General features: G+C 31.1%; 2 protein-coding genes across 3 annotated transcripts; both read left to right on the top strand.

The window, feature by feature from the left end:
* Positions 1-950: 950 nt before the first annotated feature.
* Positions 951-8,047, top strand: LOC125076245 (lysophospholipase-like protein 1). Of its 2 annotated transcripts, none has more exons than XM_047688330.1 (4): positions 951-1,785; positions 6,857-7,131; positions 7,223-7,363; positions 7,808-8,047. In XM_047688330.1, exons 1-4 carry the CDS (start codon positions 968-970, stop codon positions 7,999-8,001), a joined length of 1,428 nt encoding a protein of 475 aa, XP_047544286.1. In that variant the 5' UTR covers positions 951-967; the 3' UTR covers positions 8,002-8,047. The 2 variants fall into 2 exon arrangements, with proteins under 2 accessions (XP_047544286.1, XP_047544285.1); XM_047688329.1 differs by lacking the exon at positions 951-1,785 and adding an exon at positions 5,851-6,110 and having other exon boundaries at positions 6,865-7,131.
* A 1,416-nt stretch (positions 8,048-9,463) lies between these two features.
* LOC125076230 lies at positions 9,464-16,923 on the top strand. Its single transcript, XM_047688293.1, is given in 7 exon segments — positions 9,464-13,779; positions 13,955-14,114; positions 14,229-14,407; positions 14,668-14,859; positions 16,083-16,201; positions 16,481-16,607; positions 16,763-16,923. Coding segments are annotated over 7 exon segments (5,238 nt in total). The 3' UTR covers positions 16,908-16,923.
* Positions 16,924-18,404: the final 1,481 nt, after the last annotated feature.

The raw sequence follows: 18,404 nt of genomic DNA, 5'->3' as shown, positions 1-18,404 counted from the left end.
ATCGATTTTAAAATATTTTAATAGTATAGTATTTATTTAAAGAAGCAACAACAAGATAGCGACAAAATGTCTTAATATATAACCTTTACTTAAAATAAACCAAGCACCGTGATTCTTCCTTATTTTGTTTGCAACTTCTGAAAAACCTTCAGCAAGTTACAAACATTGTTTTAATTTATTAGGTTGAAGCTAGGAGTACACTACTCATTAACTAAAAAAGACAATTTTGCATATTACTAATTCCATGATTAGCGAAGCATGAACTGCTCAAAGTAGGGGAAATTGATATTTATCTGGCTTAATTCAAACATACAACAACAAGCTGGAAAGTTCATATCATCGGTGCTATTAAATTAATATATATTTCAGTCGAATAATTTGTCAATGCTAACCAGTTCTCATGTGAAATAACGTAGTAGTCGATAAAACCCTTCAAGATTGTTTCACTAATTGTGGAGTAGTATTGCCTTGAGGCTCATGCAGAATAACTAAAGGCTCGCAATAAGACATGTGGTCAGCCCAGGTCCAATGTTGAAAGTTTAAAACATTTGTGGTTCCGTATATTTTTTTAGGTATATAGACAAGTCTTAATTTTCAAAATAAATGTGGCTCAATATCGTAAGACTTTCCGAAATGTCTGCATATTTTTCGTATTATTTTTATAGTCTGTGCCTAACATCAGATTATCATACAAAACCGATTTTATTAAGAATTATTAAATTGGATTGCACTAAAATCCGTTGCGTAATTTTAAAAATATAAGCATACGGTACATAGGGACAGAGAGGCAGCGGGAATCGATTTTTGTTTTATACCATGTAGTGAATTACAACCTTTATTTATTACTAGTTACCTAACAACCAATTTGACATCGACAATTTTTAATACTTTTTATGAGTTTTTTAAATGGTTTAGAAATTATATTGTGAACTAATTAATAATTTCAATTATTTAGCAAAAATACAAAATGGCATACAATTTATGTGAAAGATTCCCAAAAGTGAAACAGCCAATTTATTTACTAGATCCTGGTTCCTATCAAAATGTGAATTCGTTACCAGTAAAACCAAATAAAGTAGCATTCCTCTCAAAAGTACCACGTAATACTCAATCCGGCTGCAAAATATGGACACATGCTGTTTATTTTGGGGACATCAAACCGAAAATTCCTAATTGCACTACAATTTCGTCAATAACACCGCGGTTTGCGTACGAAAAACATAAAAACGAAGACGTTGAAGAAGTTTTATGTCAATGCGGAGCACAAAATCCATGTAATTGTTCAGTTGGTCTAGAGAAAACTGACATTGAAGATGAAATAAAGTGTCATAAAAATGTTCGTAGACGAATATTCAAAGGACAAACTATTAGATCAGCACTAAAAGAAGGACTTTCGATTCCTTCTAAAAAGGACTTTGGATTTAATATATTACCAAATGGTTCCAAAGAACGTATATTTAAACCGATTAAAGAAGACTGTCCTCCATTCTACGACGCAAGGGTTATGGAATCAACTGCCTTTTATCACGGTTGTAAATGGAGTAAATGGACATCGCAAAGAAGTGATAAGTCAATGAAACTTAATCCCGGGCCAGCAGATTACAATATTGAGGGACATCCAGCCAGTCGCGAGCTTATGTGCATCGAAAAGATTAGAGCTTTAAAGCGTAAAACTTCTAAACAACTTCGATTTATTGAAAAAGTTCAACGTCAAAATATTTTAGATGCCTTACCTGGACCGGCTAGTTATAGACCTACATTTCCGAAAGGCACCGATTTAAACTTTCTTGGACCTAAAGCGAAAAGATTTTTGCCTTCTAAATGTGATGATATACCTAATCCTACATCGTATTTTATAAAAAGAGATTTCGATATTGATAGTTCACCTATTAAACCTTGTCTTGCAAATTTACCTATTCCTGCACCGTTTGGAGTAAAAGCTCGTAGATTTAAATACAGATCTGGAGAAGGACCAAGTCCAGCTAGCTATACCATAAATGATCCACTATGTCAAATTACACATTGCAATAAAGCACCATTCGGTTCCCTTTCGAAAAGATTTAAAGATAGCTTTGATAAAGATACTCAAGCCTATGATGATGAAAATTTTGAAAATGATTCTACAAAACAAGACCAACTTCACAGTAAAATTAATTTTCCCACATGGGTATTTAAGTCAAAAACCATTCGAATGAAACCTTTAATTAAAATGAAAATTGAACCCAGACCTACCGATTTACCTATTTCACGAGGGTCAACTAAGAAAAGGCTGCTTCAGTTCCAGTACAATTGTCCTTTTCATTCATCTGAAGCACGATTTCAAAATTGGTTTAATTGGATACCCGTACAAAGCCAGAATAAGACTCCTGGTCCAGCTTACTACAATGCTGAGAAACAAAAGTGTTTGCCTGCCGTCAGAAATGGCCCAATATGTCATTCCGAACGTTTTACTTCCCATGCAACACAAACTCCTGCTCCTAACGCTTATAACGTTGAAGGAGGTCTGGAAAATATACTAACCACTTACAATCAAACATTGAAAAATAATGTCAAAAATAAACATAAATACGTCTGGAAGATTCGTACTGAACAAAGGAAATTAAGTTTAGATGAACAAGTGGGTATATTACTAAACAAATCTATAGCTCTATTAGACGTACCGGATGTTTTTCAATATTCAAAATGTGAAGATAAAAAAAATACTCAGCCACCGCCAGACGAAAATGAAACTGAACAAACGAAATTATTACGTTGTTTCCTTTACACCAAACAAGTCAAACAGTACTATTAAAAAATAATGCAATATTGTTATATTGCATTAGGATTCAAAATTAACGCGGAACCACTCCATAATTAAAATTATATACAAAGAAAATAACGGGGTATTATTTTAGTAATATTCTAAAGATTTTCGAGATACTAGCTAGCTTTACAGATACAGATGTTTAATAGAAAGTCAGTTTCTTTTTAGCACAGCTATTTATATATGAAACACTTTGGAACGCTCTGCAATTACTGCTTTAAGTTTTATGTATATTCGTTAAATAGTTTTTTTCAGTATGGGAATACGAAAAAACCAGTATGCATTCTCTAATAATGTAATGTCGGCGTCTACTACACAACGGATACACTGTTTCTTCTGCGATGGGAATATACTTAAAAGAATAAAATGTCCTGATTTTAAAGCCACATGTCAACTGTGATTCTTAACAAAGCCATTTTGCTAAGTTTTGTCGAAATCAACGTTTGATTATTGAATCAACAAACTGCAAATGCATATATTATCATGCGTACATTATCCAAATGAAAGTTTCTAAGCTGCATCGCCTGGTAGCTTACAAAACGCTCCCGTACCAATTTTTATAAATGATATACGCGCTGGTTAATTATGCAGTTTACGTAATTTATCAATTACGTAAACTGAATAAATAAACCATAATTCCCTCTGTCGCCCTGGCATTGTAAGAATGATGCATTGTGTTCGCATTAAGGACTTACCGTATTCGGGGAATAATATGAAGTTCAACCTCGGTTTATGAAATCTAAAGGTCAATTAATAAAAGCAACAGAACCTTTTGAGCGACTAAACATTGATTTTAAAGGACCTTTACCATCGAATACTCCAAATAAGTACTCATTAACAATAATCGATAAATACATTTCTTTTTTCCTGTAAGGTAATAACAACTTCAATTGTTATGTTTAAAAGATTTATTTAACACCCTTGGATCACCGCCTTATATTGATATTGATAGAGGGTCAGCTTTTATTTCTAAAGACCTTACAGAATTTTTAAATTTCTTGGGAATTACATATAGCAGAACAACGCCTTATACTCCACCTGGAAATGGTCGAGTCAAGCTTTGCAATGGTACTTTGTAGAAAACATTATAACACACTCTTCGTACAAATGCCAATTGAAAGCTGGGACCAATTTCTGCCAATGTCGTTATCTAAATGCAATTCGATCACTTCTTAGTGTACAAATTAATACAACTCCACACGAACGACTATTTAATCATCCTCGTAGATCACCTCATGGAGAATCGTTACCCTCTTCTTTAGTTCCTTTACCTGTGCTAATGAAAATATATATATGCAATAAAAACGACCCGTATATTAAAGAAATTGAACTATTACGAAGTAATCCCTATTACTCATTTATGAAATATAGAAATGGACGGGAATCAACAGCTTCAAATCTTAATTTAGCTCCACTCTCCACTCCAATTGAACACTATATATATCAAAATTTATTTAGACAGCAAGAACAAGAAAATAAATAACAATTTGAAAAGTGTAATCAGTAGATCAGGATGACTAAATAAATTCAAACTTGATAGTAATTCTCCATCAAATATATTTTACAATTCTTCGTAATCATTTCATTATTTCTTGTGACAGTCTAACAATATTTTTAAAAAAAGAAATATACTCTATAATAAAATCTGTGTGATCTGTGTGACAAACAAAATCTGGGTGATCTGTGTGACAAACCAAAACCTGTGTGATCTGTATGACAAACAAAATCTGTGTGATCTGTATGACAAACAAAATCTGTGTGATCTGTGTGACAAACAAAATCTGTGTTATCTGTGTCACAAACAAAATCTTTGATAAAGATAAATAAACAGATAAATGGCGAAATAAATATTTTACGGGAATTGTTAGGATTAATCTCGTTAAAATTCCAAGTTTCTCCCGAATCCGAATCCCGAAAAAAAAAATCCACAACAGTGCGATTTCTAAGTCATTTTCTGCCTCGTATAACCACTCTGTGGAACTAGCTTTCGCCCTCGGTTTTTCCGAACCGACACGACTTGGAAACCTTCAAAAAAAGAGCCTACACCTTTCTTATTCTTAAAGGCCGGCATCGCATCTGCAAGCGCCCCTGTGTTGGTGTTGTAGATGTGTATGCTCCTGCCTCCTGCTCGTTAAAGATATATCTGTATATATACTTGTTTATATATGTAAATTTGATAAAACGTTAATAAAATACGTGTTTTTTTCAACATTAATTATAATATAAATGTTTTAACATCATACATATATTTTAAGTGATCATAATAATAATATAATGCTGCTGCAGTTTTTTTTGTTTGTCAGACTTGGGAGCATGCTGTTAAGAATAAAGAGCTTCGCGGGATGCGAACGCAGATGTGGCCGAGTGTTAGCGAGTAACCCTATCCTCTACGGTGCTATGTCGTAGGATGTCACTATTGTCTCTATTATACATATCACATTATTATTACATATAATTATTATACTGAAACTATTTATTTTACATTATTATATATAAATTTTTATTGTAATCGATTCTTTAACAATTTTTTTGTGGCATAATATTTGAGACTGGCAAAAATAGGATTTTTTTTTAAAAAAGATTGTTTTGTTACAAGAAGTAATGAATTGAATTGCGAAGGATATTATCAAACTTGAATTTATTTATTCATCCTGATCTATGATTACACTTAACAGATATTATATATAGTCACTTTATTATGTACAATTCTTTAAGTTAATTAAAGCTAAGTTCTCTTATGGTTTTGTCACTTATGTATCAGTAATATTTGACTGAAATACAGTTTTCCCGTTGATTCAATATCAGCATCGTGATACAGTTTTGTTATTTAAGATATAGAAGTTTTTTTCGTAATATATTATAGTATTTTTCATTATTTTTTATTATCATTTTATTTATACTAAATAAAAGGTTATTGTAATTTAAACTTCACATACTGATGCTAAGAAATATATTGGCTGTATTTCTACATACCCTTGCCTATCCCGATTGAAGTATATAAATTATAGATAAAACAACTAAATATTAGATAAAACAGAAAGAGATTACTCTTTCTCGAATCTCTAGTTTCTTGCTTCTTGTTTATAAAATTTTAAATAAGTAAATAGATACAATAGTTACAAAAGGAAGCCAAATAAAGTGTATAATTATTGTACAGGAAATGATTATTTACTGATAATTGCGTAAATCTGATTAATATTTAAAGCGAAACATTCATATCCCATCATGGCTACTTTAGGAGCTTTACATTTAACAAAAAATACAGGAGCAAAACATACTGCAACAGTGATATTTTTTCATGGATCAGGTACGTAATATAAATGAAATGTAAATATTAAATACATGTGTAGATAACTGGTGACTTTAGTGTAATATTAATAACCTAGCTTATAATTACATTTATTGGTTTATATGTAATAAAAGGTAAGATATATAGTATATTCCAATCGAAGTAGGAATAAATATTAAAGATAAACAAATCTTAAATTGACGTATTTCATAGGTTTTCCTAATAGCTCAGCTATATTGTGCACTACTAAGACTATGATTTATCTTAATTTATACAAAACTATTTACTTCCAAAATTCCGATAACAGTTTCGGTCGACGTTCATAACGCTATTTTTTCGCTATTCTTATAATGATTAATGAATAATGAATATCATAGATTAATCGAGCTATCGACCAAAGATATCGCGTCAATTTCTTTCAATTAAAAATAGTACAATATTTAATTGATGGTATTGGTTAAATGTTGTATAGATATGTATGCTTTTAATGTGCTATTTTATTAAGTATATAAATTACATAATTACATATTATGTAACTACAGAAATGTTTTCATTAGGGTTATTTCAAACTAAATTTATTATTAAACAATGAAACAAAAGACATATAATTCTCTGTGATTTTTTTGAATTTATGATAACATATTGAGGTTGTAAACAGGTATACCTTTTATAAAAAAATATATGGCATTTTTATACCAACAGTCAATTTTCTTAGAAAATGTCACTAAAGCCTGTGGATAATTATAATTATTATTATTTGGAAAAATTACAGGTGCTGCTGGTGATCACATGCAGGAATGGGTAAATTTAATGGCCAAAAATTTTTCTTTTCCACATATCAAAGTTCTTTATCCAACAGCCCCATTGCAACCTTACACTCCTGCAGGTGGTTTAATGAGCAATGTTTGGTTTGACCGTATTGATATTAGTCAAAAAGTTCCAGAGATAGAAAAATCACTGAAAAATATTGAGGTCCATGTCAGAAATTTAATTAAAAGCGAAAATGACATTGGTATACCTAACAACAGAATCATAGTTGGTAATACTGCTTATTACCTTTATAATTTTATTTGTTTATTTATTGTGATATCATTTTATATATTTGTTTAATCCTATTATCTATAATGTAGGTGGTTTTTCAATGGGTGGTGCGTTAGCTCTTCACACGGCATACAGATGGGAGTCTAACTTAGCTGGAGCATTTGCCTTTAGTTCCTTTCTCAATGATAATTCTTTTGTATATAAAGAACTTACAAAATTGCAAAAGAATGGTAAGGAATCAAACAATCATATTTACTAATTACTAAAGTAATATGATCACGACACTCATACAATGAAAAAAAATATATTAACATTTTTAATTACTCTTATTTCTTATTGAATTATGTATGACACTTAAATTAATCTTAATTAATTCTGTATGTACATGATGGACATCAGGATTGTAGGTAAACGGATTCAGAATAGACGTAACATATAAGAGTATAAGAGTAAATTTGAGTTGTTGATTAAGCAGTGGTTTCTCTCTTTCTGTCATTTGTAACATGACATTCTAAAGAAGATAATTTATTTTGTACCCATATGGACATTAAAGAATATTAGAGTTCTTTTTAATTCTATATGATTTATTTATTTTCAATACATACTATTCAAATTTTTACTAACTACATCATCTACTAAATTCAAACTAAATATTTATTTTTTATGAGTTACAGTACCTCTTCTTCAAATACATGGGGACATTGATGACTTAGTGCCTACCTCTTGGGGCAAAAATACCTTCAATGAGCTTAAAGCTCTTGGAGTACAAGGAGAGTTTCATGTTATGGAGAGGTTGGGGCATTCAATCAACAAAAAAGGGTTACACATTATCAAGGATTGGATAGAAAAGTTGTTACCTAACTCATAACAATAAGAATATGTTTTTTAATTGTTATTTATAGACAAAATCGGAATAAAAAGGTTATATTTAATTGTTGTTTCTTTTGAAATACCTGGGTTTTCTCAAATATCTAGTACTGGAACATCATGTGTATATATTATATACAGTCCGACAAGGATCTTCTGGCTCATTGCCGAAATCGGGAATGAGCCAGAGCGAAATCGACATCGTGTCTAGTTTCACATTTTGATAGTGCTGTAACAGATCTAATCTATCAAATTGGGAATCCTTAATTCCTATCCATAACAACTGATGCACTAAGTTTTAAGAAATATGTGTATAGAATAACAGTAGGTATATTTTTTGTTCTTCGGGTGTTCTTTTTGTTTTTGTAGATATGAACCATTTCGTAGATAATAGTTCCTACCTGATACTAGTATAGCTTTACGATGTAACATTCTAAAACTACATTCAACAATAGTCAAAGATATTTGCTTTGGAAGAAGTTAATAAATATATAAGAATAGAGATAAGAAGTTTCATTTTTTTTTTCATTCGGAAACCTACTAAGTTTTTTTTAAACATTGATGGTATTCTCGCTTTCTATTAACTAGACTTCATTCAAAAATAATAATTTATGTATTCCCTAAAATTAAGTATATTTAATTAACTGGTAGCACTTAAAATACAATTACGCCCTTCTGTCAAAGTTGAAATCTGATAAGGAATTTTATAAAATTATCAAGATTGTCAAATAAAAATTTTATTATGTTGCCATGTATGGTATAAAAATATATTGTAATAATTTTTTAAGAGAAGAAAATGGTACATACTTTTGAATACAATTACTAAAAATTAAAAAAAAAAGATGTCTTGCGCGACTCAAGAGTGTGTCCCGCCTCCCTCTCATCGCCTCTTGCATTGCCCTTTCGGGAAATCGTATCAATTTGATCAATTTCGACGTTTCGTCTTCGGCCAAAACTTAGGCCCATTTGGCTGAATATCGATATCGGTTGGGTCAGACTTTTTCAATTTATCGAGTTTTCAGCTACCTCTCAGTTTCCACGCACATCACGTATTTCATTAAAATTATATAACAAAATATTTTTTTAAGCAAATAACTGTTACTAACTATATGAAATGTTTATAATTATATAGGTATATAGGACAATAGTTTCATACTTTAAATGGAACATTTAGAATCTCTATCTCTTATGTAAATATAAATAGGAAAAATGTATTCTTAACTCATTATATACCCTCTAATTTTCGTTAAATTAATGCATTTCGTCTTATAGATACTACTTCATTACAACCTATACGACCTTAAAGTCAGATAGAAAACATAATAAATTGACGCCTGCTATATATTTATGCGTCTTACATTAAAAATTAATTTGCTAAAGATCTCCAATCAATTAAATTTTAATATCTTATTATTGAAAAGTAACGTATTAATATTGAGTCTTAAAAACAGAGCAATACACAAATGGGTCCTAAAAAAGCCAAAAACGAAACAGACGATGAAAATTACTGGAGATTATGCATCGAAGATACGCCGCTTGATGATGAAACGTGGACTGTTAAAGTAATTTTAATAGAAGCTGCTGGCAGTGAGCATGATCGTATTTATTTAAATAAATTTGAAAGTTATGCCGCTGAAGAAAGAAGATTTGTAATAAAAAATATTTGTAAAACTGAAACCATTTTTATGATTAACCAGCTCGGTGGTGAAAAGAAAGTTAAAGATGATAATCTTCGAGTATTTGAAGAAGGTCAAAGCTACCTAAAAGAAAAAAGAGATGTGCCGCCAGAAATAATGGCGCTTATTATTAAACATCTTATTCTTAAAATGAAGGAAGAGTATCTTTTTATCAAGCGACAAAGATTAGAAGTACGCGAGGGAATGAAAAAATAATCTGCAACGATGATTAATAGAGCTGAAGTTAAAGGAACAGTTAATGTTAAATTACCTGAGCCACAAGATGCCGCCCCATCTTCTAATATAAAAAAAACGGAACCAGATAGTGTTCTTGATTCTATAGAAATAGATGAGAATAAAAAATACAGTACACAATTAAGAGTAAGAGGAGAAGAATGGCGAGATAAAATATATATCGATGACTACCCAACAGATGGTCCAAATCTATATATTGCTGTAACGGGATTTTTAGAACCGTATTTAGCGGGATGTCTTATAAAAGTTGGCATTCCCTTAACAGCTGTAATTCAAATTCGCATTGATTCAACACACTCATCTATGCCATCCAGTTTATTTCGAGCCACAAAAAGAGGACAAAGTCAAACTGAATTATTGACCGAGAAATCTCTAAAATTCTGGGAAGACTTACAACAACTACGTATAAACAAGGCATCGGCAAATGATTTTAAAAATACAGCTTTTGTCGTTTTTACACCACCTTACTGGGATACTGAAAACATATCTGGTTGTACTGAAAAAATTTACGATGAAATATGTTATTTAATGTACGACATACAAGATTTGACTAGACAACATATGCATTATTTGGATAACATGGATATCATTACTATTCCCGAAGAAAATAAAATAGATAATTATAAATTATCTTACTCAAAATATTTAGAAGGGATACCAATAGAATCGCTTTCTGCATATTTGGTACTTGATGCTGTTCTTCAAACCGTATGTAAAACCAACACTAGCGATAATAACAGCAGTACTAATATTTCGTCATTAGAAAACACGTCAAATATAGTTCCAGTTAACCAAAGTAACATTGAAGAAATTAGATTACATCAATCTGAAAAACTTGTAAAAGATTTAATCAATGAATTCTGCAAGGGTGATGCCCAAAAAAAGAAATATAGAGTTACAAACGGAGATGAATATGTAGATCACAAAAAACCAATCATTTTAAACTATGGTGACTTTTGTAAAAATAAAACCTTCCATTTAGGCAATATAAACTTGGATAATATAGTATATTCCATGTTGTATGGTATCCCTTTGAATAAACTGTGGCTATATAGAAATAAACCAACAGAAGAGATACGTGCGAGAAATAATTTTCATGTTAATATGCTTTTATCTTGTTTCGATAGAGATGACGTGGAATCTGCGGAATTATGTAGACTAATACATATTTTGACATGCCGTAAACTATACAATAATAGGAGTTCATTAAAAAAAACACACATATTACCATCAACCATAGCCGAATTTAAAAAAATATTTTTGAAACGCAGTATCCTCGCCGAACCCCTTAATAAATATTCTTCCTATAGGTGCCAAACCTCTATTTCTTCTTCGTTATGTTCTTCAGCATTGGAAGGAGAAGAATCCTATGAGATAATTAGCGATGAAGACGATGCATCACGCGGTATAAGACTTCTTTTCGATTGTCCTGATATTACCGAATTAGTGTCAGCAACAGAAATAGCAAACCAAAAGCCAAGTGAACATATGATCGACGAATATCAATTTTTTGAAGATTTCACAGGCTCGAGCGCCTTTCAAATTGTTCTCGATGCTTTCAACAATTACAACTGCATCGATTATAAGTATTGTGAAGTAACTGACTGTTTTGTTACGATGTTTTATAATAGCCACGATAAAGACGGAATTGCTAGAGATGAATGGCGTTGTCATCTGCCAACACCCTTATGTTTGCAAGATTTTTTTGACTTTGTATTAGAAGAGCATTACGACTGGATAAAAAATGAAGAAAAAATTTACGATGAATACAATCTGCTTAAATCGCAATCGGAATTCAAAAATACTCAACTATTCTTAACTGAAAAATCGTGTGTAGAAAATAGTGAAGTAGAGGTGGATTTACTTATGGAAGGCTCCTTAAAGTATGAAGAAATGAAGAATGATGAAATAATCGATGTTGAAACATCAGACTCAAAAGTATTTTTAACGAAAAAAACTCCTTTATCAACTACGGACATAGATTCCACTAAAAGCGGCAGGAAAACCAAGTCACCAGCAATATCTACGCCAAAAGTTTTACGCAATGATTCGGAAATTGAAGCTAATATTGAGTCACCAAAAAAGCCGTTTTTTGGTTATGATTTAGGAGATAGAAGAGTTGAAGTTTTTGGAAAAGATTCCACATATTTTGCTAAAGATGGTACTCGTGTTTCGAGTTCATATTTCTTAGTGATACCTATGAATCTAGAATTTGTTAACTTGAATATAATTCCAGGAAATTTAAACAATGAGTTTTGGGTTCATAACGAATTAGGAGATATTAAATTAGGAACAGTTGATATACGCGAGTCATTCAGAGTTCACACCAAAGATCAGTTAATTATATACGTAAAAAAACAGTTGTATAAAGTTGTGCGTTCCTTAAAAAGTCAGTCAGGCGAAACGATATATAAAGCTAACCTACAAAAATCCCCGTCATTCGATATGAGCGACGTAATTCCAGAAATATATGAAACAAAATCATTTCATTCTTTGTTTGTCACATGGCCGAATGGACTTATTACGGAAAGTGTCCACGAAAATAATTCTGCCAAAATTTCCCATATTAAGCAACACTATATTACTTCGTTGCAAAACCTCGATGAAGATATGCGGTGCATAAGTTTAGAAGGAGAAGTTGTTATTTTTAAAAGTAATAATGAAATTGAGATATTAAAACCAGATTCCTCTTATATTAGGATTACAAAGTGTGAAAAAAAGATTATTAATGATGAAAATCCCGAAAGCTTAATAACTGAAACGAATTCTGATAAAAGCAAGAAAGGAAAAGATAAACAGACTAAGACTTCTTCAAAGCCATCAAAAAAAATGTCGATAGAAAATGATAAAAATACTCATACACGATCAATAGAATATGAACTAATTATTGAAGAGTTTGAAACTATAGGAAGTAATGGATTGAGACAAAAGTGGACTCAAAATAACAAATTAGATATAGAAAAATTGCTAATAAAGACAGCAACAGATTTTTGTTTAGGCGAAATATTCTCGAAACGTATGGACGGAACTACTATTTTATTAAATAAGGATGGAGTGCAAGTTGTTACTTTTCCTAATAATACAAGAATAATTACAAATTTTATTGTAGAGGATGAAGAAATTTTCCCAGAATGGACTGAAGAGGAAATAGAATATTTCGCAATGAATAATTTAGATCCCGATGTAGGTAGTATAAAATCAGAGAGTGATATAAATCAAAATAACTTGGTACATACTAATAGCATCAGCTCAGATTATTTTGCATCTACAAAATTGCAAGAAGTTGATAACAACATTGCTAGGGAAGATGGATACATTTCAGTTAATATCATTTATACAATCGAACATGCTCATTTTACAACAGTTACTATTAATAAATTTAATGAAAAAATTTCCATAGAATCGCCAAATAACACTTGCGTTACAGTTGACACAGAAAATATTTATGAATTTACTTTAGATAAACAAACTTCAGCTCATTTTGATGGTAACACATTGAAAATAAAGTATAATGTGTGTCCCGAATCTAATTTCTATACAAATTGTGAAGTAAAAATGAAATCTGAAGAAATTAACAGTGGGACCCAATTCCAAAAATATTGGTTAAATATGACAGACTCATGTAACACATCTTGTAAAAAAATATCTGTTGATGAAGAAGGCAATATAAATGTTATAGAAGATGATATAAACGATGAAATGTCACCAGGGAGAAATTCTAGTGATTTGAATGATCAAATTCATAGGGGTTTTAGTAATAACGCCAAAATCACTGAAAAAAATATAGAATCTCTTAAATGTGAAGAAATGTGGGAATCAAAACAATTAAAATTTTTTGTTCTTAAACGGTAAGTTAGTTTGTTATTCGTTGAATTTTTTCGATTTAAATTTAATATTTTTTTAAAAGATGGGTTGAATGTTTCGAGAGGCATGTCATCGTTAGCAATAAAAGTTTCTTTATCAATTATTTTTTCAAACTAGTAAAGAAAATATAAATAAATATCTTGCTTTTGTATTTCTCAGTGATCTAACATGTTCTGAGCTGATACATCGTGCAATCATCGAAAGTTATAAGGAAGTATGTCGCAATCATCCATGGTGTTCTATTAACGAGTTCGATACGTTCGGAGACCACCGCAGCATTTGGTCCATACTCACTCCAATACATCTTAACGAAACCGAGGTACAGTATTTTGTATATTTTATATTGTTACTAAATGAAAGCTGCGAACTTTATAATTTGTAATTGCGCTAACTTTTCTTGATATTCTCTTTTCCCTTCAATAATCGAAAGCAGAAGTGGTTGATGGAGTCGAAATTATCATCTAAACCAAAAAAATTAGCTTATAAAGATCTGATTAACGATTCCGGTAAAGGTTTTTATCATTGGATGCGACCTTACAAGAGATTTCAACCGGAACCAATTAAGCCAAAACCTGTCCTACCGGAAAGACTACCTAGAGCCTTCGTATTGCGGTTGTTATATTGATCATTTATTAGATATAGTAGCATTTTTTGTATCTAACGTTGCCAACTACGATAATATTTTTTTAAATAAATTAGTTTTAAAATAAGCAATTTAAAACTTACCTAAATATTAAAATCAGAATCTACCCACCTTTATACACGTCGTATTACATTATGTAATTTTTGTTTTTTTTTTCTAATTTATTGTAGAGGTTTTTATTTTTACGTAATATTTGTTAATTGATATGTTGTAAAATTATATTCACTAGAACTTTAGAACAACAGTGGAATGACTCGCAAAGGGAAAGATTGAGAGGTGCTAAAGAACTTTCGAAGGCTATACTCTGCTACCGGAACCGATTAGAGGCAAATAGGGACACTATTTTAAAAGTACCGGTTGAAGATCGACGTTCAGAAAATGAAAGCAAAACCGACGATATGGTGCAGGCTATTGCAAACAGGTTAATATTATCGATATCACAAAATGTAACCTAAACCTTAAGAGATGTGATAACATGCCTTCTACGTGTACTGGCAGCGTATTTTGTAATATATATATGTCCGTTAGAAAGCGTCTAACCTCTTTCAGAAAAATTGTGACAATTTGGTCAATTTTTTCTGTAGAAGATAACTTATTTCCATAAAATATATGACGACCTAAAACAGTTAACTACCTAGTCAGCCAGTGTAATCACAGACACAAGGGACATAACATCTTAGTTCCCAAGGTTGGTGGCACATAGGTGATGTAAGGAATGGTTAATATTTCTTACAGCACCTTTGTCTATGGGCGGTGGTGACCACTTACCATCAGGTGGCCCATATGCTCGTCCGCCAAACAATGCCATAAAAAAAAGTTAAAAACAATATTGTTTTACTTATATTGCGAAGTCTAAATACCTAAGATCGAATTAACAACACAAAATCTAGATAAACTTAATGTCGTATAGGTAGGTACTTAAAGTTTATCTTTCATTGAATAATTTTTAATGAATATGAGAATATATTCAAAATTAGCACAAATTTTAGATTGAGAATAGCAAAGTACCTATTTGTCTGTGAATTATATTATTGAAGCAATGGAATCATGAGAGCTTTTTATAACATTTTAATATTAATAAGTTAAATATTATGTATATACACAATAATATATATTTTAAACGTAAACTTATAACACCTCTTAGTTTCGAACTTCGCATACATCTTTTCTGGGACAAGGTAATCGTGTCTACAATAAAATTCCATAGTTATGTTTAACGTGAACTTTTAATAAATTTAAATCTCATCCAAGCCAAAAAAATTGTAAGAAATAAGTTATATATATTATTCTTAATTTAAGATTATATAATATGAATGACAAAAAGCATGAAGTTAGTAATTGTTAATTTCCAATTGTAAGTTTATTTTAGGTTCTTGACGCTAAAATCTACATTCCGAGCCGCTTAATATATAATTAAATACTGAATCATGGCATCTGTTTGGCTTTATAGTGGATGAATAATTATGACATCGTTGTTATGACATTCAAAAGAAGACGAAGACACAGTCTTGTTTAACTTATTAACCTCTAGACAACATGTATCATCATATTTAAAGCCGTTAATAGATACTTATTTCAAAATATTTTAATCACTATTTTATGCAGGCTCCATTAAGTTTTTATTGAATAATAATATTTATATAGGGTATATAAGGATTTAAAAGATCGCCTGGCAGAGGAAATCCAGCGTCGAGCACAACCAACGATTACTACGAAACCTTGTATAACTATTGATGATATGTCCGAAGAAGAGTCCGAGGAAGGTAGTATGTCCACAAATACGATCTTGAAACAAAAGTTGAACGTAATTAAATCATTTGAATAAGGTGACTGTGCTTTACCTACGCTTCATGGTTATCGTTTATTTTTACGACTTTAAATATTTTTTACATTTTATTAAGACCCGAAAAGGTAGCAGTTACCAATCGATCGATGTATCATGTAAATCAGTGCGAGTTAGTAAACTAACTGATGCGTAGTACTTACAACCCTTGTATTGTCTTATAAAATCCTTATAAACTTTGGTGTTCTAGAGATCCAAGAGCTTAAAATACTTAAAGAAAGAGAGGGAGACGTAAAAGAAACGGAAAAAGCGCAGGCAACGACTGTCAATCTGAAACGTTATTGGAACCGACGCGCTGAGGAACTCAAAGAGGAGCAGTTTTATAAGTATATTTCATTGTCATGTTATATTCAGCTCTTTTTAGTAAGTATTAGGTGTATAAGAAAATACGTCTTAATCATAGAAATTAGAATATAATCCTATAGATTACTTACTTTATAGAGACACAGAGTACACCAGTCTAACACAATTGATATTGCAGATATCTTCTTCGAGAGGGCAGCGTTCCTCCATATTTCCGTAATGTACTCGGAGGAGCAATTTGGTGGCATATGAGCAAAGCTGCGGACGACGCGGTTACAAAAGCGGAAAGACGTCATATGAAATGTGTTTGTAATGAAGAGTAGTTATTGTATATTATCTAATGCCGTAGCTATAATTCATTATTTTATTTCATAATGTCGTATACCTACAGAAAATCTGGTTCTCAAGTTGTTCCCGCATAAGTAATTAACTATATACTGTTTGGTTCGCTGAACTGAAATGGGCTAATGTTTAGAGCACGAGAAGGTTCCTTAACAAAAGGTGGCAGATACTTTAGCAAGTATCAAATGAAAAACCTGTTTGTATTTATCCTCCAACCCCAATTGGAAAAGCATAGTGAAATAAACCCTGCTCCTCTAACAAGAGAAGAGGTCCAGCTGTTGAACATTTAGAGACAGTGTTCTTTTTTCTGTTGGATTATTTATTGCAAACAAATAAATATCCGACAAGTTGTCTTAAAACAGTTTTTTGTGTAAATTTCCAAAAATTTTTGACATCGGTATGTAAACTAAAATTACTCAACGCCATGTTCACAGTTTTTTTTTACAGTAAATTAAAGTTTTGTTTGAATAAAAAAAATATTAAATCAAGATTGCAAAATTTATCAATCAGAGCTTTTAAGGTAGGTATGTAGGATGTTGTGTAGTAGGTATTCGCGTTGTGTAACGCTGTATCTATATAAATAAATAATTAAAGGGTATTGATTAATGAGAATAGTAGAGCGTAGGGAGCGATCGCCTGGGGCGAGCTGGAGAGAGTTTTTATTTGTCGTTTTTCCTATTGGGTACATTGGGGTTGTAACTAAGTTCGCCCAGGGCGTAAATTTTAGTAATACGACCTTTTATGACTTTGAACTCGATGCCTGTATTTGCATTCAGCACTCCCTTCACTGTTTGTTTATTGAATAATTCAAAACTAAAAGTACTCTACTACTTAAGAATTGCGTGACATAGTTTTAACTACTTGATTGATAATTTAATATATATTAGTATTACTCATTACAAAAATAAATGATGAATTATGAATAACATATTTTATTTACACACCTATATAGGGCTTTTTGAAATTTCTAAAGAGACGGAATTTACAATAGGCATTGTGAGAAACCTAATGAGTAAGAAAGGAAAAGTCATTAAAATAAGCACAACTTATTAAAAAATCCACTTCAATCCAATTAAGAGCACTATGCTTACATTTGTTCAATCGTAGGTACGTATACCTACTTGGATGATTTCCGTACACAAATATACCTAACGGTTGTATATGTTAAGAGAGATATCGTTTGTCTGCTATTATTATCCTCCTAACGTAGGTATGTAGCTTACGTGTCCCGACAGACAACAGATTGTCGGTAGCAATTAATTTTAACTAGGGCATTTAAGTATAAAAAACCCTAATATCTGAAAGCAATGCCTCTACGTAAAATACTGCACAAATTAAATCGTTTAATAAAGTTTTAAAAACGTATATTATATTTTTAAAAGTATAAATAAGTGGGCGTACGTACATATACTTATGTCTTATAGCTACCTCATTAGGAAAAAAAACATGCTACGTTTAAAATCTTACATATTTTTTTT

This window comes from Vanessa atalanta, chromosome Z, assembly GCF_905147765.1.
Source record: "Vanessa atalanta chromosome Z, ilVanAtal1.2, whole genome shotgun sequence".
In the NCBI taxonomy this organism is placed as follows: Eukaryota; Metazoa; Arthropoda; class Insecta; order Lepidoptera; family Nymphalidae; genus Vanessa; species Vanessa atalanta.
The sequence above is the reverse complement of the archived record's forward strand: the minus strand, read 5'-3'. Positions and strand labels throughout refer to the sequence as shown.